The sequence below is a fragment of the Leishmania braziliensis genome, chromosome 30 (assembly GCF_000002845.2).
Source record: "Leishmania braziliensis MHOM/BR/75/M2904 complete genome, chromosome 30".
In the NCBI taxonomy this organism is placed as follows: Eukaryota; Euglenozoa; class Kinetoplastea; order Trypanosomatida; family Trypanosomatidae; genus Leishmania; species Leishmania braziliensis.
In genome coordinates, this window is record NC_009322.2 from 526,004 (window position 1) to 552,662 (window position 26,659).

The 26,659-nt window shown below is 57.8% G+C and overlaps 7 protein-coding genes and 1 pseudogene across 8 annotated transcripts; all 8 read left to right on the forward strand.

Moving 5' to 3' along the window:
* Nucleotides 1-1,141: 1,141 nt before the first annotated feature.
* LBRM_30_1570 (conserved hypothetical protein) lies at nt 1,142-2,500 on the forward strand (the record flags this gene model as incomplete). Its single annotated transcript, XM_001566737.1, has 1 exon — nt 1,142-2,500. The coding sequence occupies one exon, from the start codon at nt 1,142-1,144 to the stop codon at nt 2,498-2,500; it is 1,359 nt and encodes a 452-aa protein (XP_001566787.1).
* Nucleotides 2,501-3,258: 758 nt separating this feature from the next.
* LBRM_30_1580 (conserved hypothetical protein) lies at nt 3,259-6,453 on the forward strand (the record flags this gene model as incomplete). The annotated part of the gene is made up of 1 exon (XM_001566738.2): nt 3,259-6,453. The coding sequence occupies one exon, from the start codon at nt 3,259-3,261 to the stop codon at nt 6,451-6,453; it is 3,195 nt and encodes a 1,064-aa protein (XP_001566788.2).
* Nucleotides 6,454-7,804: 1,351 nt separating this feature from the next.
* On the forward strand, nt 7,805-8,932 carry LBRM_30_1590 (conserved hypothetical protein; the record flags this gene model as incomplete). The annotated part of the gene is made up of 1 exon (XM_001566739.1): nt 7,805-8,932. The coding sequence occupies one exon, from the start codon at nt 7,805-7,807 to the stop codon at nt 8,930-8,932; it is 1,128 nt and encodes a 375-aa protein (XP_001566789.1).
* An 843-nt stretch (nt 8,933-9,775) lies between these two features.
* Nucleotides 9,776-10,366, forward strand: LBRM_30_1600 (annotated as a pseudogene). The gene has a single exon. A coding segment is annotated over exon 1 (591 nt).
* A 2,557-nt stretch (nt 10,367-12,923) lies between these two features.
* On the forward strand, nt 12,924-14,423 carry LBRM_30_1610 (putative pseudouridine synthase A-like protein; the record flags this gene model as incomplete). The annotated part of the gene is made up of 1 exon (XM_001566740.1): nt 12,924-14,423. One exon carries the CDS (start codon nt 12,924-12,926, stop codon nt 14,421-14,423), a length of 1,500 nt encoding a protein of 499 aa, XP_001566790.1.
* Nucleotides 14,424-15,733: 1,310 nt separating this feature from the next.
* On the forward strand, nt 15,734-20,845 carry LBRM_30_1620 (putative protein kinase; the record flags this gene model as incomplete). The annotated part of the gene is made up of 1 exon (XM_001566741.1): nt 15,734-20,845. The coding sequence occupies one exon, from the start codon at nt 15,734-15,736 to the stop codon at nt 20,843-20,845; it is 5,112 nt and encodes a 1,703-aa protein (XP_001566791.1).
* Nucleotides 20,846-21,630: 785 nt separating this feature from the next.
* Nucleotides 21,631-22,878, forward strand: LBRM_30_1630 (conserved hypothetical protein; the record flags this gene model as incomplete). The annotated part of the gene is made up of 1 exon (XM_001566742.1): nt 21,631-22,878. The coding sequence occupies one exon, from the start codon at nt 21,631-21,633 to the stop codon at nt 22,876-22,878; it is 1,248 nt and encodes a 415-aa protein (XP_001566792.1).
* A 904-nt stretch (nt 22,879-23,782) lies between these two features.
* Nucleotides 23,783-25,840, forward strand: LBRM_30_1640 (conserved hypothetical protein; the record flags this gene model as incomplete). Its single annotated transcript, XM_001566743.2, has 1 exon — nt 23,783-25,840. The coding sequence occupies one exon, from the start codon at nt 23,783-23,785 to the stop codon at nt 25,838-25,840; it is 2,058 nt and encodes a 685-aa protein (XP_001566793.2).
* Nucleotides 25,841-26,659: the final 819 nt, after the last annotated feature.

The following is a 26,659-nucleotide window of genomic DNA, read 5'->3' on the forward strand; positions in this document are numbered from 1 at the left end:
ACGCGTGTCTACGGCTGCTTCGCCCTGCGCGGTGGGGCCTGTGTGACAGGGCTGGTGGAGGTGCGGAGGTTGAGCTGCTGGCATGTGGCAGGGAATCGGACTCGATGAGACGGGAGTAATACGTATCCCTCCTCTCTACTCCCATGTGGACTCTCCTGCGTCTGCTTTGGCTTCCTATGCTTGTCTTGAATCCCCCTTCTTCTTGTTTGTTTCTGAGCGCTCTTATTTTGCTTCTGGTTTACTCATGATTTTTATGTTTTTATGTTTTTTTCTTTCTTGTGCCTCTGCGTACCTTCTCTTCCTCTTGCTTGCTCGCTGTTGTTTGTTTGTTGTGGTACAGCTACCACCTCCCTCTTACCTTGGCATGCGTCGCTGTTCATCACTGGGGCGGCTTCTGAAAACCGACTTGTGCACTCTCGCTGTCCCCGTCTACCCTGCCATTTTGCACCCCTTTTTTTTTCATTCGCTGAGCGCACCCACAAATGGGGCTGTGTTTTTTGCACACCCCCAGACTTCCGTAGGGTGCTGAAGTAACTTTGCTGATGGAGTGGATACGTTGCACGGCAGTGTTGAGTAGGGAGAGGCAGTCGACTTGACGCTCTGTTTTGCACACTTATCGACACGTGCGAGGGACCGCGACATCGCCCGTCGAGGTACATCCGCGGGAGAGAAGGAGAAGAAAAAAACAGCAGTTGCAAGGAGGTAAAAGCGGCTTTTGGTGAAGACGGAGTAAGCCGCAAGCCGAAGAGGTCACATCAGCTCACTGTGTGGACGGAGCAGAGAGGGAGCGTAGGCAAGCAGGAGACAACAAAGAACGCTTGCTTGGACTCGTCTCGCAGAGGATTCCACACCTTCATGGCACAAGAGAGAGTATATATATGTCTGTTATCTGAATGTGCTGAAGGGAGTAATGGGCAAAAAAAAAACACCTACTGGATGCAGAGATAATCTGAACTCTTGCGTGCGCTTGTCTTAAACCCCTTTTTCTACTCTCACATGCCCCCCACGCTTCTTGGGACTTTGTTCTGCTCTGCTCTCTTACTGGGAAGGCGTTGACAGCAAATTCAAAATGAATGGAGAGGACACTATCGTGTTATCTGCGCCACGAGACGTTCTTGATGTGATCTACGAGAGCGCGGAGATGTTGGTGGTGAACAAGCCCCCAGGCATCCCAATGGGCGGCGATGAAGCCATCTACGGTCGCACCATAGAGTCTCTGGCGTACGACTACATGAAAGCTCGCGGCATCTTCGACGAGGCACATGAACAGCTGCAGCAGGCGAGGAAGCGAAAGAAGCAGCTCAAGTTTGTGCATCAGCTGGACTTCGGTACGAGCGGGGTGCTGTGCTTGGCCTTCACAAAAGACATGGCCGCGCGGCTTGCTCACTGCTTTGAGATGCGCACCGTTCGGAAGTACTACATTGCACTGCTGCACGGGCACGTGCCATGTGAGACGGCACCGCCGGAAGCGGGTGCCTTGTGTGACCAGTCAGGCTCCACTTGCGCGCCTGATACAGTGGCACGTCAATCGCCGTTTGTTGTGTGGGTGAATGGATGCAACAAGGCATGGGAAGGCTTGGGCTGCGTCCGGGTGGTTTGCTCTTCTTCGCGCGAAGGTGCCCCTGCGAACTCAGCGGATAGCGAAGAGTTGGAAAGGCTCCGGCACCTTCTGCAGCAGCCGCTGGAGCCGGCATTGGAGGCGGCGGCGCTGTTAAATGTGAAGGGTGCGGCGAAGGACAGACCTGCGACTGTGGTGCATCGGTATCGCTCTAGTCGAAGCACTGTGCCATCGCTGACGACTACAACACTGGAGGATCTTGCGCCTGTACCGGCAGACGCGGTGGAGGACCTCATCTACCGCACACTGTCAGAGAACGCCGCATCACACTCTGTCATCAATGTTGACTTGCCAGTGGGCTACGATTCGACTGACCCCGAGCACCTCCGCATGGCTGTCATGGCAGAGCACAGCCGAGGCGCTAAAACAAGCTTGTTGGTGCTGAAGCGCACCTACTTGGCAGCACCTCCACCGGCGGAGAGCGAAGCACAATCGTGTGACACACTCACTCAGGGTTTCGCCTCTGCTACTCGCTATCCAGTGACGCTGGTACTGCTCGCCCCCCACACGGGCCGACGTCATCAGCTTCGTGTGCACTGCCGCGCCATCGGCTTCCCTATTGTTGGGGACACGTTGTACTGCACTGACTTGCCGTGGTGTGCCGCTTTGCCGCTAGGACCATCCGCGTCAACATGGACGACTGTTGAAGCGCGACGCATGTATCTGCATGCATGGCGACTGCTGCTGCCCGGCACGGCGGCACGCCATCTCGATGAAACTGAACGGGTGGCGCTCAAGAAGAAGCGACGTCGCGAGACTTTGGGACTATCGGAGCAAGGCAACGCCTCCGTGTCTGCGAGCCGCGACGAGTGGACGGAATTTATCGCCTCGGTGAGCTTTTCTGGATTAGACCTGGAGGAGGCAGAGGAGCGGGGGATGTGAGTCACGAACCTCCACACAGCCTTTATGAACCATACTCTCAAGGGCAAAGGGGGAAGAGGTGCGCTGCTGTGTTGGATGTTCATTGATGAATCCAAGGATTCAGCAGCGCTTGTCTCCCTCGCGCTGATGGGCTTTCAGGGCCATGCGTCGTGCCTGGTGAGGAGGACATAATTCACTTTGCCCCACAGCGGACGGCCCTCTCCACTGCGGCGACGAGGACTGCAGCGCCATGTAATCTCACGATCCATTCTTGCGACTGGGGCTAGGTTCGCTATGTTCTTCACTGATCAGCGTCTCTCTCCGTCTAAACAATCGACCCTTCTCTTTGCATGTGTGCACTGCTATACCGACATGGTGTACCGTTTGATCCTTGAAAGCCAGCGCGCCCAAACCGCATAGACGCACAGACCTCTCACAGGGTCCTTTTTTTTGCACATTCTCTCGAGCTTTTCTCTACCTATACGTGTCACTGGGACGCAAATACAGGCGACTACACGCCCACACACGCCACGCACATAGTTGGGCAGAGGCATACCCCCCTCCGCCGCGCACTTCTTCTCTCGCTTCCCCTCAAAGGTACGACGCCGTCGCACTCGCTCTCTCTCTCGCTTGCACACTGATTTGTTTGGTCACTACTGGACTGCTCTCGCCTTCATTGTTTGTGTGATACGTCACTCTCCGTCTGTTTGTTTGCCCAGACATACACTGGTGTGGGCACTTGCAGCACTGACTATGGACGTCGTCGGAGTTGTGTAGGAATGCTACATGAAGTGTATGCTCCTCGCACTGTGGCAGATGTGGCATGGAGTCGGCAGAAGACCGTGGCGCTCTCCGCGGTGATCCAGCAGGCACGCGGTAGAGGCAAGGCTTTGCCGAGTGGGGCACCGCATATTATCCTCCTCTACGGACCTCCCGGCTGCGGCAAGCTTGCAGCCTTAAAGGTACTACTGTGCGAGGATGCTACAGTGGTGGCAGCTCGTGCATCCACCACTCATGGCACGTCTCGTGTCGGCGCAGGTACCACATCGCAGTTGATGCAATCTAACAACACGTCCTTTCACGTCTTTCACAGCTGTGAGGCCACCGTGCAAGCCTACGCGCAGTACTTGCGTAGCGTTCTTTCATACTGTCGAGGTCAGCTAGGTGGCGGTGAGCTGCAGCTGCCGTCTTTCGCCGAATCACTGACAAAGTGTATGAGCAGTGGCGGCCGCAGCAGCTCTGTGGAGAGCTGCGCACGTGCTGTGGAAGGAAGCGCTGACTTGACAGTGCCTCGAACGTCTGCTTCGGCAGAGCTGCCAGCAAACCATGCACACATCATCAAGTTCTACGGTGAGCCTGCTTCCCACGCGTTGCATCGTTGCACACTCTTATTTCTCAAAGAGTACGAGGAGCTGCGCGCCATTGCACAGCGTGAAGAGCGGGAGCAGAAGGCATTCCCTTCGCTCAACACATGTGCGGGTAGGCGGACATGTCTGATGAAGCATCTCCACCGCAACCTCATCTTTTTCCTTCATACGACACACGACACGCACAACGATAAGCTGGATCTAAACACGTCTTTCCCATCTACGCTGCTTCAAAGCCCCGCGGTGGAGCTGTTTCATTGTACACCGATGACGGAGATTAACCTGCGCAAGCGACTCCGCAGTATTTTGGATCAAGAGGCGCAGCGGCAGGCGCAGGAGCAGCAGTGGGCAGCAGTCACGCCCATGATGGGCTGTTTTGCGGATACCCTGTCGTCATCATTGCCCAGCGCGCTACCAGCTACGTTTCTCAATAAAGCTCGGCGGAACACGAGGGCGAAGCGGAAGGTGTCCACACTCACATCCCCCCCTGCCACTGCGTTCACCGCATCATCGAGCTATGACCTCATGGACTCAGCGACGTTGGAGGCCATTGTGGCGGGCAGCCAGGGCGACATCCGACAGGCCCTTCTTCAAGTACAGTGGTCGTGTCTGATGCCGGCGTCGAGCTCACTTGCCGTGACGGCACATCAAAATGGTTCCCCAGTCAAAGGGGCGTGGGTACAGGCAGAACAAGCTGCGGCAGAGATCTGGGTGAGGCTAGAGAAACAGCGATCGGCGGCACGTGAGGGTCTCGTGGCAACCGGTGCCGACACCGCTGGCGGTCGTGTGTTTTCCCTGAGTGACACTAAGGACGCTAAGCTGAGAGTCTACGCCTCGCACTCCACGTCGTGTGTATCTGCCGCTGCACTGGCGTCGAAAGCCTCCGCTGTGGTGCACGGCGAATGCAGGGATGAGGACGGCGAGATCGACAGCGAGCGTGATAGTGATGTGGTCGAAGAAGTAAGCTTCAAGGATTCTGACGAAACGGTCAACATATCTTCTTCCACCTCTGAATCCTGCACGCCTCCTGCACGACAGGCAGCCCGCAATGGTGACAGCAAAACGTGGAACAAGGAGGGTGGTGCAGCTTCCCGCAAACGGGCCCGTCAGTCGTCGCCGCCACCGCCTGCAATGAACATGTTGTCACTGCTTGACTCCCAGATGGAGCGTATGGAGGTAATGACCAGCATGGATGGCCGAGGAGCGTGCGGCATAAAAAACAAGCCGGGTCGTGTCGCACATCGCGTCTTAGCACCTTTGGCGGCTGCGGCGGAGTCACAGCCGCCCAGCGTCCTTCCGATGACGCGGGACGAGTACCTTGGCCTTTCTCACGCCGTCGGCCGGTTGCTCACGCAGAAGTACTGCATTGATGAGGTGCTGGACACTTTAAATGTCCCACCGCGCAAGATACTGGATTACTTGACGAACAATCAAATTCGCTACTTTGGCGACGATCAGCTGCCTCAGTACGCACACTGCATCGATGCCGCGAGTGATGCAGATGCGCTGCGGGCCTCTGAGCTGAGTGGCAGCTTCATCGGCGTGCCAAGCGCCACTGCGCTGCGTGAGCGCCGTCAGCTGGCCGACCGCACCACGGCTGGAGAGAGCCTCGGCAACATTGGGCGGCTACTCGAATCCATTGCGCTTCAGTTATTTCACCTCACCTACCGCGCCATTCAGACCGAGGTGCGTCCGCCGCCAGGCTTCGTCGCGCAGGAGCCACCACCGTATTTTCGCCAGGCGTACCCGCGTCTCCGCGACATTTCTCACGGCTGGATATCGTCTTCAATGCACAGAGGGGAGAGGCGCACTGAAGCAGATTCCACTGCCAACATCAGTGAGCGGGAGTGGGTCCTACAGGCACTTGCGCGGCTCGAGAGTGTGCCTACAGTGAGCGCCGGTAGTTCTCTCGCAAATTATGGCAGCAGCAGTAACCGACGACTTCGTTTCCACAACGACGCAGGCTGCTGCTCATCATCGCTTGCATCGATTACCCCGCGTATCCAGACGGACGAGATGGACGTTATGCGTGAGGGGTTGCCAGACCTGCTGTACCGCTGCGGCAGCACCGAGGCCGTGCTGCTCGACTACTACGCCCTGGCTCCTTATATTTTGCTCACCGTGAACCCTCCACCTGCGCCGCAGTCGTTACAGGCGGGATGCATTTCCGCCTCGGCTGCGTTGGCGTCGTTGTCGCGGACGTGTGGAGCGGCAAATGCGACAGCGCAGAGCCCTGACGTGCAAATTGCCCCGGCAGCACCATTCCTGTTACCGCCCTCACCAGACGCCCCCACGACGCCCGCCATGGCTCCCCGCCGCACGGTATTTCGATTCGCCTCCTCGTCCTTGTCCGCGTCGGCGCCGGGAATGATGGCGCCTTCTGCCCACCCTGTGCCTCCTGCACCGCACCTGCGGACCTGCACGCCTTTGCAGCTGGCGATTTTGCAGCGTGGCCGCAATCCTGCAATGGCTCAGCTCCGTAGCGACCTCTTTGTGCTCTCTGCTAACGATGTTTGTGACAGGACCGCCGGTGCTTCGACGGAGAGCGATGCGGCGCTTCCGCTAATCCCAGACGGGGACGATATCGAAGATATGGACAGTGACTAAGCCATGCAGATGGGAGCGCCTGGGTGGGAAGGGGGTGAAAGAGAAGGTGCGCAGTTATAGGAGCGCGTATGCCGTAGCCAGGCAAAGCAGAGCGAGAGCATGAACGGTGCACTGCACAGGACTGTTGTGTGGGTGGAGTTCGAGGGCTGTTGACATGAAACGTGAGGTTTTTTTTCTTTCTTCGTCTCGACCTGGATGGTGGCGATGATGGTGATGTCTCGTGGGAGGGGGGAAGTGTTACTGCTGCTGCTGCTACTCCGAAGTTTTGCTTCAGCTGAGGTGGGCCGTGTAGTAGCGAGCTGCACAGCAATACCGAAGGCGCAGTTATCCATAATTTTTTTTTTCGACTCAAGTTCTCGACAGGTCGGCGAATGCACCGCTAAAGATCACCACCTCTTCTTCTCTGCCGGTTGTTGCCTGCCTGGCGAGCACATCCAGGGAAAAGGCAAAGTGAGTGGAAGTGACTGTGTGAATAACCTCATGTTGTCCACAGCACATCTGCAAGACCCGCTTCCTTTCGAGAATCGCTTTCGCATTGACGTCAATGCGCCTCCTTGCGAGGCCGCGTTTTCAACCCAGCGCTCCACTAATGGCGGAGTATAGCGTATCTCCGTCCCGGCATGCGTGTCTGTAGGTGATGGATCTTGCCTCCTCCCCCTTTCTCCAGTGTGCCGCTGTTATTGCACTCTCGTCTTCTTTCCTCAGTGTCTGCCTCTCTCTCTCTCTAGAGGGAGGGAGGGAGGGGGGGGCGGACTCTCTCATTTCCCAACGCGCATGCACACGCGCACTGCCGCGCTTACCGACGGTGCCTGTCGACCGTGATGGGCAACTGCGTTCACGCGCCTGACTCTCATGGCTGTGCTTGGTACATGGACACACGTCAGCACGCAGAGGTTCGGAGATTTCCTCTCTCCAAGTGTGCATATCTTTTCTCTCCCTCTCTCATGCGCTCACAGCCAGCCTTCTTCATCCTGATCAGCACACATGCCTTCATGGCAGCTACATACATAGGTGCCTCTCTTATCGCACGCGTCGGTCCCCTCCTCGTCCTTTCGCGCTGTTTTCCTTTCGCCTGACCCGCTGCTTCCCCGTGCTCTGTCTAGTGCGATCTTTGTGTGATTCATACCCTCGACTGCATTAGCGGGAACGCTAGTATTTCCTGTCAGCAACACTGCATTACCTCCCGCCCCTTTCTCCCCTTTCTCCGCTGCGTGAGCATCTGTGTACGTGTCTCTCTCTCTCTCTGATCTTTCCTACTGCTCCTCCTCCGGAGTCACGCGCATTTTTTCCTTCGCTCGTTGTGCAGCCGCTAAGCGCAGCGGAAACTAAAAGTGATAACTACGGACAAGGAATGAATTCGCCAGAGTCGACGCAGAGTGCTCTGACGAGCGAAGAGGAGTACCCTTCTGTGCATCTGCTACTTCTTATCACGGGCAGTGTCGCAGCAATCAAGACAGGGCTTCTGCTGGATCAGCTCTCAACAGAGCGATGCAATATTCGCATTGCCGCCACAAAGGCCGCGTTTCATTTCCTTCGTCGAGCACAGCCGTCCAAGACGGGCATCCCGTTCCAGAGCATCATCGCTGACGAGCAGGAGTGGAGTGAATGGCAGGCAATGAATGATGCAGTGGTGCACATTGAGCTGCGCCGATGGGCGGACCTCGTCGTGATTGCCCCACTCGACGCGAACACACTCGCCAAGGTGGCTACAGGGCTCTGCGACAACCTGGTATCGAATATCATGCGAGCATGGGAGGTGAAACAGAAGCCGGTGATTCTGTGCCCAGCCATGAACACCGCCATGTGGATGCACCCCATCACAGCGAAGCAGCTAGACCAGCTAGCGGAGTGGTACTGCGAGCCAGATGCACGGATTTGTACATTATGCAGTGAAGTGATCAAGGCTAGTCTTCCGGTGGACGGGAGCTTCGCATTGCCTGCAACAGCCACTGTGAAAGAAAGCGAGGAGGCAAACGCGAAGGAGATCGAGCATAGCGCGACACCGACGACAAATGCCTCCTCCTCGTTGGCCGTGGGGGCTACCGGTGCCATTGCTACTGCTGCTGCCGCTACTGCGCTTGGCCCTCCGCTCCCTGTGACATTGCGTGAATCGATGTACCTGGTTGTGGGTCCCGTGAGCAAGAACCTAGCCTGTGGCGACATTGGGATGGGCGGCATGGCCAGCGTTGAGGAGATTGCGCTTTACATCCGTCACACCATGAAGCTGATTCGAGAGGAAAAGCGGCGTCACTTTCAAGAGGCGCGGGTGCGGCGCGCGGCGGAAGCCCCAAGCGCTAAGTCTCTGCAGCACCCTCCTCACGAGATGCACCAGCCAGAGATGCGGCTTCTCCCTGCGGCACCTGTGCTTGTAACACCAGACACCGTGTTGAATGGACCGCAGTCGCAGGGGGATATGAAGCTGCCAGGCACCGGCGAAGCAGTCCAAGGTAAGGGCCCAGCGGAGAAGACCAGTGCCTAGTAGAGGGCCTACGCCCATGCGGCCCCCTCTTTTGCCTTATCGTGTGGCCAGCGCTACCCTCCACCGTTATTCACACTCTCGTTCCTCAGCATCTGCTTAGGCTCTGCAGTTTTGTCCCTCTTCAATCAACAAGGTTGCGGCTTGCCGTTCCCCAGCCTTCGCTGCCGCAACTCTCTTCCTCCATTCCTCTTTTAGCACTGCACCACAGTCTGGGCGAGGGGTGACTGCTGGGGGGATGGGGGAGATTGCGCCCCGCTTCGCAAGAAGCAGATGAATGTTTGCTTCACAAGTGACGTGGATTCGCACGCTTTTCAACGAAGCACAACGTCAAGCAACTCAACAAGGCCTTTGCTCCTTTTCTGCGTGTTGCGCGTCATGCGAGGATTGCCTTTTTTCCTTTAAAAAAAGGTGTGGTGGTAGTGCCCACTGTGCTCTGTTTTTCTTGCGGAGAGCGATAACGGGGAGAGCAGCGTGCCGTGCAACGGGGGAGGGGCGCCTCTGTCTCGCTGCGCTCGTTGCACTTGTTGGTCTTTTTTTTTTTTCACATTCCTTCGCTTGATAGGCGAAAGGATGAACGGTGTATTGCACCTCGACCTTACCGAGGCGAGCGAACACCTGAAGAAAGACAAACCACGGCGATATCAGACTTCTCCCCTTTCTTATCTTGCCAACGCTGGTGTTTGACTCTCTCATCTCCTCCTTTTCCCTCCTCTTTCCCCCCTCCCTCCCCGTTCTCTACTCGCGCCCCCTCTGCTCACCGTCGCTGTTTTGCTTGCGTCTTTGTTAATTTGACCATTAGCAGTCGAAAGCGCGGGCCCGGTCCTGCGCGACGGATGTTGCGGAATGACTGTCGCTGTCCCTTACCGATTAGGAAGGAAGCACCAGGGAACGCTGTGCTCTTCTACCGAGAATTGCAAGCTGCAATATGTTGACAGCTGTCGCATAGCACACGAACGACTGTGATGGGCATTGAGTCCACATGGTGCGTTGCAGACATGAGTGACGCCAGTGCTCATGCGACGTCAGCGATAGGATCAATACCAATCCGCGCATACAATGCCACTTACACGGCACCAGCGCATCTACAAGGACCTACACTCTTCATCTCTTTTCCCTTCTGTCAGGCACCTGTGGCAATGGTCACCATGTCCCCATTCTACATTGCAGAGACATAGCTGAGTCACTTGTCCTGTTTCTTCCGTCACGTCATGTACATTTCTGAGGCCTCTTGGAGATAGGAGCAGGACCAGTTCGTGGCTGCAGACCTGAAGGAAGTGACGGCGACTATCACCAGCACGGCTGCCAAGGATTAGGACTTCCTGAAGGAGTACGCGGTACACGTCAACTACGCCGGGGCCCTTAGCTGCACCACTGAGTTTGCCTACATCTGCTACAGCTAGGGGTAGCAGTGGTTGGCCAAACGAGTCGGGCTAAGTGGAAGGTATGGTGAAACAGCTTCAGGATAGCTGGTGCGTTTCTCTGCAGCAGCACTGTTACGCGCTCGATGCGCTTCTGCGAGCGCAGCCAACGCTGGTGCGGTGCACGCTGCAGCTTGACGGCTTTGGCAACGAGGTGCGGATGGACGCCGAGCTGAGCTTTATGGACAGGCGGATCGAAACCGTCATTGCTCACTGTGTCCGGCCGTACGTCCAGCCCGCAGCCATTACCGCTCTCCCGCAGCGGGTGGCGGCAAGGGGCAGTAGTACCGCACCTGCATCGAGGGCTGCTCACGGAGGTGTGTGCGCCTCCCCGATCGACGGATATCCGTCTTTTTTTTTAGCTCTGCAGCACTGGAAGTGGTGTCGGTTGCGGCCACCTCGAACACTGGCAGGGGGACGCTAGTGAACTGGGTGGTGGCGCCAAGCGCTGGGCCTGCTCAAAACACGCACCAAGGCAACAAGTGCTTGGTGCTTCAGTGCTACTGCTACTATGCGATGGGGTGCACGGAACCTGAGAGAGACCGCTGCGGCCGAGGGGCATCTGCAGACGGCGGCTGCCGCCGTAGGGAGTTGCTGCACAGGGTCGTGTGGAGCAATGGGCAGTCTGCTGGAGTTCGGTATCCACGACCCCTCGCCCTAATTTCTGATGAGCTCCCACCTCTGCGACGTTGGCGTCTGCGCCTCGAGAAGGGGCGGGCCGTAGCATCGATATCGCATCAGTGCACTTCCAGTGCCCGTGTGCCTCCTTGGTGGCCGCCAGAGCAAAGGCCGATCTCAGCCCAAAACGTGAAGTTGGTGCGCGGAATGTTCGAACGGTGGACGCGCGGCAAACACGGTGGTGCCAAAAAAAGGCAGGGACGAAGCAGTGGACGGCAAATCTCCCTTTAACGAGCACTGTGCGGCCGGCAACAGCGGCGCAGGCGCCAGCGAGGGTCATGAAGGTACTAGTTGCCCCCACAAGACCTTTGCGTTAGCGGAGGGGGCAACCAACGTCGGCGGCGGTGAGCTACCCTCGGCATCTCCTCCCATGGGTGGCGAGGGTGACCTCTCTGCTGCGCGGTTCTCTGCTCAATGAACTTTGCGTAGCCGCACAGCAGTTCCAGTGGCACAAGCCTACCTGGCACACCACCGTTGTGGAAGTGTCGCCTTCGCTGCAGTCGGTCGACGCTTCCTCCTCAGCAGCGCAGTTAGAGCGAGTTTGGAAGAGCCTTGGCCCCGCCGCTGAATACAACCAACAGCTTCCAGTGACGCCACTTCCCAACTGGACGGTACTTGGAGGACATCAGCAACAGCACGTGCTACCCACCGCCTCGCTATGCGTTGTCAAAGTCATCGGGAAGAAGCTGCTTGCTCCAGCGGAGTACTGCAGTGTTCGCGGCGCGAGAGCCACGGAGTGTATGGTTGCACGACTGATGGTGGACAATGCAACAGCGTGGGAGTGTCACAGCGCGCTCCTTAGTGCGGGAGGTAAGTGAGGAGGAGATACGGCGAGTGCAAATGGCATGACAGTCGAAGGGAGCAGGGTAGGCGACCACCAAGGTGTCCTTCCGATCCGTTCCTGTAGCGAGCGAAAAGTGTGTGCCTCTCGGTAGAGCTCCTTTGCACCAGCGAATACGGTACCTCCTCTCGGGGGCGGTGAATGGCACGTGCACGTTGCATTGCTGTATCCCCACATCCCTTTTTCCCACTCTCCTCCTCCTCCCGTCGCGTTGTATTTGCGTGGCGAATGCGTATTTTTTCTCCGTGCGCCCTTTTCCCTGCGCTGCGCGTTAGATTTATGCGTTTTGTTGTTGTTGTTGTTGGTCGCGCCGAGGGTGCGCCTTCCTTCTCGTTTCTCCCGCTGCTACCAAGACAACAACAAGCAAAGAAACCGCGTCTCTCGTACATGGCAGACAGAGCCGTGCGCGTGGGGGGGGGGTTGGTGGGGAGGGGAGGGGGAGAAACGACTCTCTCGATAATACCCACACTTTCCTTCACAAACATGCGCACCCTTATTGAGCTGCAGCCTCTCATGTAATTGTGCCTCCTGTCGCTAAGCGGACGTGCTTCGCTCTGGGCGGGTTTTTGATCACACTTCTGTGCGCCTCTTTCTGGGAAGTGCAGGGCGGCCTCGTGTGTGTGTGTGTGTGTGTGGGTGTGGGTGGGTGTTTCTGTCAAGCACCGCCCTGTCGAGTAGCGCAGCTGGTGGGGCGGCTGTCGTGTTTGGCTCGTCGAGCAGCACAGACACTGGGGCTGGATGTTCATCTTTCTCTACTTCGAAGGCTACTTCTTTACTTTCGCTTTTTTTTTGCCTGAGTTGCCCACAGTGAGGGAGGCGCTACACCCACCCACACACAGAGACGCGCTCCGAGCAGGCAATCGTGCAGACTGGGGTCCTTCGCATCACTAAATTGCAAACGTCGTGGCGCACTTCCCTGCGCCGCTTGTGTATGCGCATTGACGTCTTGTCATTTCTCCGTCTCTTCTCGCCTTCCCCCCACCTCCGTCCGGCTTGCGAATACAGACACGCATGCTCACATCCACTGCTCTACAAGAAAACATTATAGAGGACAATGACATCCTCGTCCACCGCAGACAACCACAGTGAGGTTGCCGGAACAGTCGCAGCCTCGACCTCCATCTGCGGCAGCCGCGAGGTAACCGCCTCGCTTCCGATGGCGCTGCCCATACTGAGGGGTACAAAGAAGGAAAAGACTGAGAAGGCGTTCTCTTTTAACCGGTACCCCAGTCGAAAGATTGGCCTGCGGCTGGCATATCACGGCCACGTGCACGACGGCCTCGCAAAACAGAAGGAGACGGACAACACTGTCGAGGGGCTCGTGTGTGATGCGTTGCGGCGAGTTCGGCTCATCCCGGAGGACGGACCGCACAACTTTGGACGGTGCGGTCGCACAGACAAGGGCGTCAGTGCTCTTGGCAACGCCTTCTCGCTCACCGCACGCGCGTCGTGCACTGCAGACGCGGATCCGCAGCTGCCTCCGCTGGACTATTGCAGCATGCTGAACAACGTCCTGCCCTCGACGATTCGTATTGTTGGCTGCGCGTTGGTCGATGACCGCTTTGATGCGCGCTTTTCCTGTGTCCATCGTACCTATCGCTACTACTTTTGCCACCGTGGGCTCAACCTGGCAGCAATGCAGGAGGCCGCTGCCTTCTTCTTGGGAACGCACAACTTCCGCAACTTCTGCCAGATGGACGTTGTGAATGTGAGCAACTTCACGCGAACGGTGCTCTCGGTTGGGCTGCACCCGAGTGAGGAACTCCCAGAGCTGATCTCCTACCTTGAGATCACGGCAAACTCGTTCTTGTACCATCAAATTCGCTGCACCATGGAGGTGCTGTTCCTCGTTGGCCGCGGGTTGGAGGCCCCTAGCGTGGTCCAGACAATGCTAGAGCTAGGTGATTGCAAGCCAACATACCCCCTTGCAGACGGTACCCCGCTGATATTGTGGGACTGCGCCTTCGACAATGTTCAGTGGCAGCTGTCCCACAGTGCGTTCCAGGCAGTTGAGCAGGTGCTGCAGGACATTAGCACAGCGCTGCTTATCCGCGCCACATCAGCGGCTGCTATGCGGTCCCAACTATTCCGCTGGTACACCGGTACCGTAGACGTGTTTGCTAGGGAGAAGTTGGAGGAGGAGGACGCAGCCGGCAGAGTCCGCTCGTGCGCTGTTGTTCGACACGATCCCGAGGTGCGGCGCCTGGATGGGTGGTCCATCACGGGGTGCGACTGGACAGAGTCGGGTACCTCTAGACGGATGAAGGCGCGCAAGCGCGACCTGCTCTACTACATCCGCACGGACGCTAACAAAGGGAAGCCCCCGTTGGCGACGACGAGCGGTGAGGCAAAGGCTTCCCCGGCAGCAGAAACCCGAGCGAGCACCCCGCTGATGCCGATGAACTACGTGCCTCTTTTGCAGCGTGAGACGGAGCGCACCTATGAGGAGGAGGTGCGGGGGCTGAGCGACAAGAAGCGTGCGCGGTACGAAGTGAATGAGGCGAAGAAGGCAGCCGGTGCCGCGGTGCATAAAGAGATGATGAGTGAGGACTAATGCCCTGGTACGGCCACGTATGCTGAGCCACACACACACACACTCACACACATACATACATACACACATATGGCCAGCGCGGTGCACTCATCTCCTTCGCCGTGATGGAGAAAAACGCGGATGACGTGGTGTTCTTGAGAGGAGAGGAGAACAGTGCACAGGGGTGCAGTGGCAGCATGATGGCAATTGGTTTAAGCGCGGGTAATCGATCATCGTTTAGAACGAAAAGAAATTCAAGCACAAATTCAGGCGGCTAGGTGGGTTGGGTTTCCTACGTCTATCGTCAGCGCACTCCTGTGCACAGTTGCCCAGGAAAGGGGCGTGGTCAAGTGCTTTTTCCATGCCTGGGCCTTTTGGGGACACGAATACACACCACTGAGCAGGTCGCCTTTCCCCATTTCTGGGTAAACAAGCCATCATCATGTTTCAGAGAGAGAGAGGCACGAACATGCGCTTCATTGACGGCACCCACCTCCTCCCCCTTTTCTCTCCACCCCATCTGCACCCCATCTTAGTGCTTTGCACTCATGTGCTTGGATCATCGATTCTCTGTTTCTTCTCCGCTTTGTGGCTCCCTCATGTAGGCGCAGCCTCTAACCCTGCGGCATCTCAGTAGTTCCTCATCGCCTGCTTTCCCACCCTTCTTTCCCCAGGGGCAGCAGTATCACATTGGGGCCTAAGTGGACAAGAGTTACCTATCCCAGCAGCACCATTAGTAACGTGCGGCGGCGTTGTGTGCGGACGAAGACCTGTGCTGTGCAGTGTGTGGCTGCTGTCGAAAGGAATCCTCTCTTGGATTTGCATTGCACTCTCATTTCTGTTCTGTCACCCCTTCCCGTTCCTGCGCGCTGGGGTTTCGTTGACTCACTTGCTCTAGTGTGGGCCGCTCTTTCTGCCTCTCCTTCCCCTCTGTTTTGTACGGCGTCACCTCGACTCCTCTCGTGACGCCTTTCCTTCTCACATGTGATTTTCCTGCTTTGCGCATGCACAAGTTCTCTTCGTTGCACTTCCTCGTCACTCTTCACGTATTGATACTTGGATTTGCTCCCGGAGCACGCATACGCCGACCCAGCCGAACACACCGAAAGGACTGTTCGTGGGCGTAATCAAACCCGCTCACTAGATGCCCGGTTCTTCATTGCACTCACCCTACCTCCCTTTGTCTTCCCTGTGGGCGTGCAGGTCTTCGTTTTAAATCCCTACGAACTCCACCTCCCGCGGGTGTGAGCACTCTCGTCTCTCCTCTCAGTTTGCGTAGCGCAACAACAATAACAAAGCTCTCGCACACACGCGCGCGCCGAGGGTAAAGTATGACGAGTCCCGGAGTCGTTTGGGATGGTGCTTCTCTTCTTCTCGCCACCGATGTGGCTGGGGTAATTCACTGCTACCGGTACACGACGGAGAAGGTGTGTGGCGATGACACCGACGATGATGATGAGCGTGTTGCCGTCTTGACACACCTTTGGTCGCGTAGTATTGGGGACGAGGAGGTGCCGTCTGAGTTGGTGACGGGAAATGGTAGTAGCACGTATTCACTGGCGTCTTTGACTACAGGAACCCAACAAACGGTGCGGGACGCACGCGCTGGATTTCAGTGTACACTTTCAAAGCGTCTTCTCCGCCTACAGTCCGCCTCGGCCATGCCCGCTCTTTCGGTGGTGCCGGACCCATCGGGAGACCACGGCGGCCTGTCGTCTGGACCACCCAAGAAGTCGCGTTTGACTGGCGGGCAGAGCAGCACCAACGACTGCAATGCAGACATAGCGTATAGCACTACCGCCCAAGGCACCAGAGAGGGAGGGAGCAACAGCAACTCTCCAGCAGCGGTAGCGCATTATCTTCGACGACAGGCGATCGACGCCCAGTGCCCGTTCTGCACATGGGCGTCTTCCTTATCTTCGTCACCGTCTGCTGCACTTGCCTCAGTCTGCTTGTCGTCCACTCCCGAGCTCGCCTGCGCCTCGCCTGTTGCCGTTCGTGAAAAGCCAACGAGTGCAGTAGTCTCAGCTGCTTCCCCGTCGTGTCGTATCGGCACGGGCGACCGAGCCGAGATGGAATGTAGATGGAGCAAAGGACCGGAAGAGACTGATGGGGGTTGCTGTGGTAGCGCTGATAATTGCGAGAACCTCTTTCGACCCTGCGACTTTATGGCTCGAATCCCGGAGGCTGCCTACAGCACTTTCAATGCGAGTGCGACAGCTCAGCCGGCGGTAGAGACAGGCGCTATCATGTCCACTGATCGAAACAATCCGGTAGTGGGGTGCAGGTCCAGCCCATCTGCCGAGGTCGCATGGTATTGGCGCTGCCCACGCTCCGTCTTCGATGCGCGCACGGCACCCGACGGTAAAAGCAGCGACACAAAGCACACAGCGCACAGACACGTTGTGAACGAGAATGAAACCAGTCAGCTAAGCAGTGACAAGACGGAGAAGGAAACGACTAAGTTTGGTGACGATGCCGCAGTGGAGCATCTATGGATGTCTTTGCCCGAGGCAGTGAGGCACTGGAATGCCATCTGCTGTCATCATCACCAACTGCTGCTCTTGCGCCACATGGAGGAGCGGTACAGCGAGCTGGATCTATTCACAGGGGCATCGCTTGGTAGTGTTGCTTTGACGGCTGACATGGCTGCGGCGACCGAATCAGCGATCCTAGATGCAACATCGTCTTCCAACAACTTGGAGCACAGCATTTTCTCTTCCATCAGTGACGGCAGCAGCACCGAGAGTAGCAGCGACAGCGTTGATGGCGTCTTTGATGCGACTGGCGACGGAGTGCCGCGTGCGGTGTTATCGCTGAAGACGCAGCGATATCAAACACTCATCATGCAGGCGCGAGTGCCCCGCTCTCCCACGAAAGTCGCTAAAAAGAAGACAAGGAAAGCCACAATGCCTGCTCCGATACGGAAAACAGCTCACAGGTGCTTGGCAAAGCTCTCCGCACCGGTGATTCAGCTTGGTCTAACATGGCACCAACTCAGACATGGAGTTCATAAGGAATTGCCTTTCTCCGATGCCGATGATGAGGGTGTGGAGGAGGGACATCAGGGAGAAGCGGAGCTGGTTGCTGTACCTCAAGGCGAGGCTGCACAATCATTTCCGTCGAGCAGCAGCGAGAGTACGCTTCACAATAGCAGCACAAGTACGTCGGACATCGACATGGATGTCTTGGCGGGCCGCAAGCAGCTCCCCCCGCAGTACTCCTTTGTCCGCGCTGTCAGTCCTGCATCGTCGCAATCTTTCATTTCTGCAACTTCGCAGAGCGGCGCCGGCAATCAACCAGCAACGCGCCCGAGAAAGACGCCTGCAAAACAGAAGCGTGCAGAAGCTGGCAGGAGCGCAATGCCCTCCGCAGGACGCGAGGCAGTGCTGCATGACATCCCGGTAAGGTGCGGGCCGGGCGGATGCGTGTACGGAGGAGTTGCTGGAACGGTTGGCAGCATCACCACCACCTTCGCAAGCGTTGAGACGGTGCCTCCGCAGTTTCTTCTTCTTCTGCAGCTGCCTCTCCCTCTTGTGGAGGCGTTCTGGATAACCCTGCCGTCATCCTCCGCATCGCAGAGCTCACAGAATGGCAGCGAAGCGGCGAACCTGTATCGCGCAGGCGCGCGGTCTATGTTTGCAGTCGAGCTACGGCGTGTGCCGTGGCTTCCACACGACGTCTGCAGTCTTCAGGCTGCCGAGCCTGCTGTCGATGCACCGATAAACGCCGCCAGACCATTGACCGCATCGTTGGGTGATGCCAGCGCATCAGTGGGACTGACGACTCTGCAAGGATTTGTCCTCGATGCGCAGGGGGTATCCTCGGCGCCGCGTGCGATGTCTGTCGGGTTTCCGCGTATCTTGCGTACGCTTTCTGCCTATGACATATGTATCGCTAAGAGTGCATCTGTGCATAGACCTCGGCTTGTGCACGACACCATGGGAAACGTCAAGGGACTTAGCGCCTCTTCCGACGCAAGGGAGCGCGAGCGGTCTGCTAAGGAGGAAACGGCGCCAGAGTATCGCAACAGTCCTCACGCTATGCCCGCGGGAAGCTCGCACACATCCTTATTCTACAGGAGCAACAAGAGAAGCAGCAGCCTCTCTCACAGCATCCGCCCACCTCCGAGCAACTACAGTCCGGCGATAAATTTTTTTGACGAAAACTTCGAGCCGCTCATGCTACTTGGTCGCGGCGTTAGTGGGGCGGTGCTACTAGTGCGACATCGCTTCACCGGCGTCTTCTACGCCATCAAGGTGCTGGTCGCTCGCGACTACGAGAGTGAGTGCGATATTCTGCAGGAGCTGCGGGTTCATGCGATGTTGGAAAACCGATACGTAGTGCGCTACCATACCTGCTGGTCCGAAGTCATCTCCCCCATCCGTGCACAGCAGCTGGCGTTCATCGGTGTGTGCCACCCGTACGAGGCGAATATGGCACGCCGCAAGCGACTGAACTCAGCCTCTTCTTCCTTCTCGTCCACGATGCCTAGACGGAGCGCACGGGACGGCACCTGGCACCCACGCGCAAACTCCGATGGATGCATTCCCACCAGGTCGCAGTTGCGCAGTGCGCCTGGTGGGTGGGATCACCTGAGGCTCCCAAGCCATTTGAGCACGATTCTTGTGGGGAGTACTTCAACGAGTGAGTCGGCGACGCCGGAGGTGGCGCAGAAGCGATCGCGTCCGCAACTCCGCGGCAGCGCTTGGAGTGCAACCATCATGGACGAACTTGAAGATTTGACGGATGAGGAAGGGGACGAAACGCTTCTCGGCCAGATGGAGAAGTGGCAAGGATGGGCAAGTGATCGGTTGGGGTACTCAGGTCCAGGAATGCCGTCACCTACAGCGATAGAGCCACAACCCGCACGGCACCCTCTAGCCGTTTCGTCGCCCTCTCCGGCTGTGCGGAACACGCATGCTCTCCTAGCTTCACTCCGACTACGCAAGAAGCCGCCCATTGCCTCTGTTCTCAGCTCCGAGCCCCCATTTGCCGCCTCAGACAGCATGGGTGTCACCACTGTTCAGGAAGTCTACGACGGCGAGGAAGAAGAGGCGGAGTCCATCTTGGATTATACGCAAGGGGGCGACTGCAGCAGCAGCGTGAGTAGCGGCAACAGCTATGGCAGACCTGCACCCGAGAAGGACAGCCTCCAGCGGCAGAAGGGGCACACCATCATTGGCACACGTGTGGTGTTCCTGCAGATGGAGCTGTGCCAGGGGACTCTTGCGCAGTACCTCGCCTCGCGCGCTTCCATTAATCGCGTGGAGAACTTGATCATTGCCATGCAGATGGTGGCAGGTGTGCGGTACCTGCATCATCGCGGCATCCTGCACCGTGACGTGAAGCCGACAAATGTCTTTCTGGATTACCGGTGCCAATACGACAAGACAGTCCACCAGTTGAACATGTCGGACACAAGCAGTGCTGATGGAGGCTCTGAGGACGAGGGTAGTGCGGAAGCTTCCTTGGGGTTTTCAGGGTCGCCTGCCTCTCCCTGCAGCGCTGCGGCGGCAGGGAACGGCGAAGGCGACAACGAGGCCTGTGAACCTCTGTCATCGTCAGCCCTAACCTTGTGTCGACGTCACCCAAGAGTCTGTTCGCCGGAGCTTCCGTCCGGTGGCTGCAGCCCGAGCGTGTCTTCTGCGCCGCGGCGCTCCTCTATCGTACCACCTGGCATGCAGAGCCTCTACCCTGCTGTCCCCTCCTCTCTCGCGTCCGACTGGAATGCGAGGATGACCATGACTTCGCTGAGCAACTTGCCTTCATGGGATGGCGAGCGGGCAGTCCTCGATTTCGTCATGCACGCGCCTCACCGCATCGCTTCTGAGATGCTGCAGGAGCGACTGCTTCGGCGGCCGCCACCACCTGCGGTTTGCCAACGTGCCAGCTCGAAGTGCAAGATGATGGAGAAGGAGATGGGCTCCTCGGATGCACCGATGCCACTTATGGCGCCCAATGGTGGTCGTAACTTTCGCCGCCGTCTAGCGAATTGGCTGCTCCACCGCTTTGTGCAGGTACGCCTGGGAGATTTTGGGCTGGCTAAGTTTCTGTATCAGCAGGAGCTGCGTGTGGATGGCTTTGTTTCGATGAACGCGATCAACACTACTGGCGTTGGCTCTCCGCTCTACGCGAGCCCAGAGCAGCTTCAGGGAAGTCGGTGCACACCTGCCTCGGATGCCTTCTCGGTCGGCGTAGTACTGGCGGAGATGTATCTTCAGCCCAAGACCGTTGCGGAGCGTTTGACGGTGCTGCGCGAGGTGCGTGAGGGGGTCTACCGAGATACGACGCTGCTTTCCCGGTTCCCTGAGCTGAAGCTGGTGCGGCGCTTAACTGCAGCAGAACCAGAGCGCCGTATGACCCTCGCGGCGCTTCACAAAGACCTCAAGTCCTTTCTTGAACAGGCACTGCACGAGGAGGTGTGCCGTCACTACGAGTAGCGCCATTCGCAGTCTGCTGTCTGACCCGACAAGGATCACTCTGCGAAGATGGAAAGGTGTGTGTGTGTGTGTGTGTGTGACGGTGGATGTGGTCACTCAGAGGGAGGGTGGGCAAAGGGAGGATGGTGGTGGTCTCGCACTTATATGTGAGCCAAAGAGAGCACCACAGTTCCGGAGATGCGCGCATGCTCGAGCAGCTTCACGCTTCTCTCGGCTCCCCTTTCCTCCCTTTCCTCCCTTTCCTCCCTATTTCCCTGCTTTGCTGCCTCATGTGGCATCCTTGTGTGCATCTGTCTTTGCGGGTTACTGCGAGTTGGCAGAGAGGCTAAAGGCGGTGTCGCATGCGACGCAGACGAACGAAAAGGAACCCGTACGAAGGCGTAGTAACAGAGACGTACGCAGTGCTTTTTAGAGCGAGGGAGTGGTGGTGAGCGACCATTCCTCCTCCCCTCCCCGCAGGATTTCCTGCAAAGAGGAAAGAAGAGAGAGAGGGGGGGGGCGGGCATCTGCCGCTGCTGTCTTTGTGCTATGGTTTGTGCAATCGTGGCGCCTCTCTGAATTGGGTCTATGCACACGCGTGCATGATACTTAGCGATGTGCTCCTTTCCTTCTTTGCACGTGGTTTCCTCCCCCCTCCTGTTTCACCGAACCCTTGCTCCATGTACCCGTCGTTCATTTTCTCCTGGGCAGTCGACGTTCCCCCCGGACTGTTCTCTTCTTCTCTCAGCGGGGCACAGCGGCAGTGAAGTAAGTAGCTCTCTTTCCCTCCTCTCTTCCTCGGACCTATGTGGCGCTGGGTGTCTCTAGGTGGGTGGTGTGGGCCGTCGCTCATGCTCAGTAAGCTGGGCCTTCGCCCGGCAGAGGAATCGTTGCCCTTTGACATGGTGCGCTGCACCTTCGACGGTCTGGTGGAGTTGACGGCGAAGGGGTTTTCATCATCGCTATGCCCTCCTGCTCTGGTCAACTCAGCGGACCCTGCATTAAGGCTGAACAATGCGGCCGGCGCGACCCCCTACAACTTTCCGGCTGAGCAAGAGGACGGCTACTTCCCGCAAGCATCAAGCACTTCGTCAGTGTCCTGTACCTCCGATGCCGCCTCCACATCTGCATCTCTGTGCTTTATCCCAGATCCGGTAAAGGTATGGCTGCTGTTCCGCAGCCAGCACGCCTGTTTCACCCACTATGACTTGAACAACGCTGATGTGCAAGCGGAGCTCCGCAGACGCATTCGTGCATGGGAGGCCCTGCTTTCCCTGGGCAATGCAGGCGACGCTGATCAGGCAAGTGTGCAGCCTGTCACCTTCATCCGCACCGTAATTGCGGAGAACCCGGCGGAAGAGCTGGAGATGTTGCCGCGGTTTCATCAGGCAGTGCGGGAGCGCACCCACGGGCGTCTTCCCTTCCGCACTGTTCTCGTCGTGCACGACCAGGCGGACACGACGCGGCCGTTGTGCGCGATGCCGCAGGAGTCGAAAGACCATCACACTCCATGCATTGTGTGGAATCTGAGGCGGCAGCGCCCGACACCGACTCTCTCGTCCCCTCCTGCCGATGGCGCGACGGGTGCGACATCTGCACTGGCAGAGGCGCCGTCGCTGCTGGATGAGTGCCATGACGGTTACCAGACAATCCTCACCGCCATGAGCAAGAATACGAAATGGCGCTCGCTGGACGCCTCGCTGCCAGCGTACGAGACGTACGTCAGTTCTCGCAGGGTGCCCTTCACCCCCTACACAGAGCTGAGCCGCGTTGACGGGGTACCAGCCGTGCGAGGTACGTGCACCGGCTTTGGGTCCACCTTTTCCGCTGCTCTAGGCCGCTGTGTTCATTGTGGGTGCACCGATGGGCACGCCGTCTTCGCAGGACAGTATGACAAACATCAGGAGTGGCGGGACGAGGATGTGAACGAGTTGCTCCTGAACTATGCTCTCCACCACTGCGACGAGGTAGCCGCAGTGGAGGCGACGGCGCTGCGACAGAAGCGCGGCGCTCACGAGACGTGGCACAAGCTGCGGGCCCTTCTTTCAGACTGAAAACCGAACCGAGAACGAGGGAGCACGAAGCTTCGCGGTGGTGCATTTGTGCACGGGGGGAGGGGGCGCTGAGGGGTATGACTTCGCACGGTGAGTCAAGCAGCAAAGTCAGCGCTGCTCTCATATAGTAGTCGATTCCGACGGCGACGCTGCGCGGCCGAGCCGGAAAAAGGCGCGGATCAAAATACGCAGTGCTGCCCGCGCCCACGTGTGTGTGCCGGCACTTTTTTTTTGCGCCTACTCACCGCCCCCTACTTAAAGGAAAGCCAGCGGAACGAAGCCTCACTCCCCACAGCCCAATTTACACTCTGTTTTCGCTTCTGTTGTCGTAGGTCTCTTGCTCAACACTCGTAAGACTCTGCTCGCATGCCTTTCCCTTCTTGGCCTTTTCCTCCATACCTGTCTCTCTCCATATCGTGCCTCTTGTCCTACTCTCCGTGCTTACTGTGAGACTCACGTTTACACACATACCCACATCGCTTTACAAGATCCGCTACGTGCGGGTTCGTTCTTCGTCATTTTGCTGTTGTTGCTTTTCGACGGTTTGTGGCTGATGCTGTTGTTTTCACCCGGACCCAGCCCAACTGCTGTCTTCTCTTCCTCTTGACACTTACGTCTACCCAAGATCCACAGCCGCTACTGCCACAACGACGACATCATAAGCAGGCAGACGCGCTCTACACTCTGTATCCTGACGCAGAACGTGAGAGGTGGGCCCCGTGCAGCACGTACAGCAGACCCCAACCCACAAGCACAAGCGCCATTCAGCACTATTTCATTTTCAACCCACGTGCGTGCAGTTCGTCCCATCATTAAAGACCCCCTCCTCTCCCCTCTTCTCTTCCTCAGAGGTAGGGGATCAAGCACGCCATACATTAAAAGCCAGCGCGTCCTCGCTAGACAGATGTCAGCAACGCCGCTGCCGCGAGTTTTTTTGGCCTCGTGGCTGGAGAAGAAGATGGAGTGGCGCTTCGTCTACGAGCAACGCTACTTTATTCTCGATGGCACCCGCCTCAGCTACCGCCTCGAGGAGCACGGCGCCGAGCGGAAGTTTGGCACGATCATCTCCTTTGACCCATGGCGCGAGAGCTTGAAGAGTGACACCTCTAAAGGATTTAGCTTCACGGTGTGGCTGCTTGAGGGTGGCTCCTGGGAGCTGCGGGCAGCCACGCAGGAGATCTACGAGAGCTGGCTGCACGCCCTTCTTACAGTGCTCGCGCCCTCCAACTCCACCTCTGCGGTACTGAGCGAGAGCGGCGGTATGGCGAGCTCGCACGACACCTCGATGGTCTCGGACGCCGCCGCGACAACCGTGGGTGCGTCCTCCGCACACCTTCAGGGCGAGAGTCTGGGTTGGGCTCGCAAGGTAGGCGAGCGCAGTGACCCCATAAACAGTGCTAGCCAAGCGCAGATGGAGTTTGCCGATGCCTTGCATACAGCGGCGGGAACGAGCCCAGCGGCCGAGGAGACCGCTCTCACCGCGGCGGTCATTGCCGCTGCAACGAATCCAGGCAGCACCACCTCGGCCTCCAACACTCTGCTGCTGTCCTCCATGGTGGAGAAGCAGACGGCCTGGAGGGGCCGCTGGAGGCCGCGGTACATGGAGCTGCGGGACGGGCGCCACCTTGTCATTCGTTCCTCAGCTACATCCAAGACGGAGCGGCAGCACTATGTTGTTGAGGCGGTGGACCTCTCGCCACTCGTGAGTCAGGCGGTATGGCTGCTCTTCACCACAAGCAGCGGTGACCGCTTTTGGGTTCGCTACGGCTCTGTAGAGGAGTGCCAGCGCTGGTACTCGGTCTGCCGGCGTCTGCTTCACGCAGAGTGCTCATGGCACTGGTTGCCGCTCGCCGAGAACGATGCTGGCCGCTCACTTCGACTGCGGCAAGCCACCAGCGGCAGTTACAGCGACCTGCAGCTGCACTACCACTCCGCTGCCGTGGTGCCGTCTTTTCAGGAAGGGATGTGGTGTCCATCGCTGTACGTTTTTGGGGGCTCGCGCCGGTGGTGCAAACAAATATTTAACCCCCAGGCACGCGCCTTTCTCCCGCACGCTGAGCCCACGCACACCACAAATTACTTGTGTACGCTGGAGCTAACAGGTCCACACGTGATGCAGCTGTGGCAGCCTGCCCCGTACCAGGAAAGCCCGCACGCGTTGGTGCGTCCACTTTCTCGCTACGGCGCGACATTGACATGCGTCCCTGTGGAGGCACCGCAATCGCTCACGCGAAAAACCTGGCCGCCACAGACGGTCGGGGTACGCGTGGTGCTGCTTGGCGGGCTATCGGGTGGCAGGTATCAGCCTCCCACTACGGAGCTCTGGAGTGTGTGGCGCAGCCCGGCGGCGTGTGCTCAAGGTGTCGAGATGTGTTGGGATCGGCACGACCTGCCTCCCTACGAGCTCCCGATGCTGGCCTTCCATGACGCTGTGTGCGTGCCATGGAGGTCAGCGGCAGTGGCGCGCAGCGCAGACCCTCAGGTTCAGCGCCATACCGGCGGTGGGTTTCTTCTCGTGACAGGTGGCCTCGATGTGGAGTATCGCTGCAGGGCTGAGTGCTACGCGGTGGTGTGGAACGGGGCGGATGACCAGCTTTGCCCAACCGCCTCTGCGACCGAGGACAATCTCGAGGAGAGAGCGCGCCTTGCAAAGCCCACAGCGTTCGCCTTTGGTCAGTTGCCAGAGCCGCGCGCGTTTCACCGCATGGCGGTCATGGAAGACGGCACGGTGGTTCTCGTTGGTGGCCGAAGTGTGGAGAACGCAGCGGTGAGTCAGCCTGTCCTGACGTTGGCGCCGGAGGTGTGGCGGCGCGCATCCAAGGTATGGGGATGCGCCGGTGGCATTGCTGCTGATGCTACAGCATCACCTACATGCAAGAGCAACGGAGCCGAGCCTCAGAGGGAAAATTGGTGCTCACCTCCCCCCACACCCAGAAGAAAAGGAACGAATGTGTGCAAGTAGCATGCTTTTAGCTGTGGGCTTTCTCTGTATTCGCAGCTTGTGGCAAATGACGTGTGCCCCGAGAGGATGACTGAAGCTCCTCGGCTATGCATGCCGTGGATCCTGCAATCATATGGGCGCGCGGCGTGGTGAGGGAACCTATTCGGATGGCTAAACTAGGGGCCATGGGGAACGATTGCAATGTCTCCGACTGCTTAAGCCACCGCCCGTCTCCGGTGATGTGACCTTCCCCGTAACACCGCTCTTAGACACGGTCACCCTCCTATGGGCGGTACTCTCTCCTTCTTGATCGTTTGGGTCTTTTGTCTCTCCGTGTTTTCTCTGGCCTTAATACTCTACACTGGTGGTGAGCGTACGTGCGTGTGTGTGGCTTCGTGCTCTCCTCAAAAAAAAGGCGCGGCCGAGAATATTCTGCACGCGTATTACAGAGACGACAGCACCGAGATGGTCATGCGGGCCTCTTCTACCGCACCATCAAGTAAGGAGAGGAAGCCTGACGCGCCCCTGACACTTCCCTTCAGCACCTCAGAGTGGGTGTTGTCCATGACGCCACACCGTAGATATGGCGAGCGCGAGGAAAGGAGATCGATGAACCCAGTCTCCTCGTCCCGGGTAGAGAGTCAGACGCGTAGAGCGGAAGCGTTCACTACACGAGCGGATGAAAGTTGGTGTAGTGTGATGTCTGTGAATCATCACATTAGTAGAGCACTGAGCTGCGTTCATGTCGAGGTGATGCTCTGGGGAGAACTCAGATAAGCAGCACAGTCCTGGGAGACGAAGAACTCCTCAGAAAGAAAATAGTGACGACCAGTGGAGAGT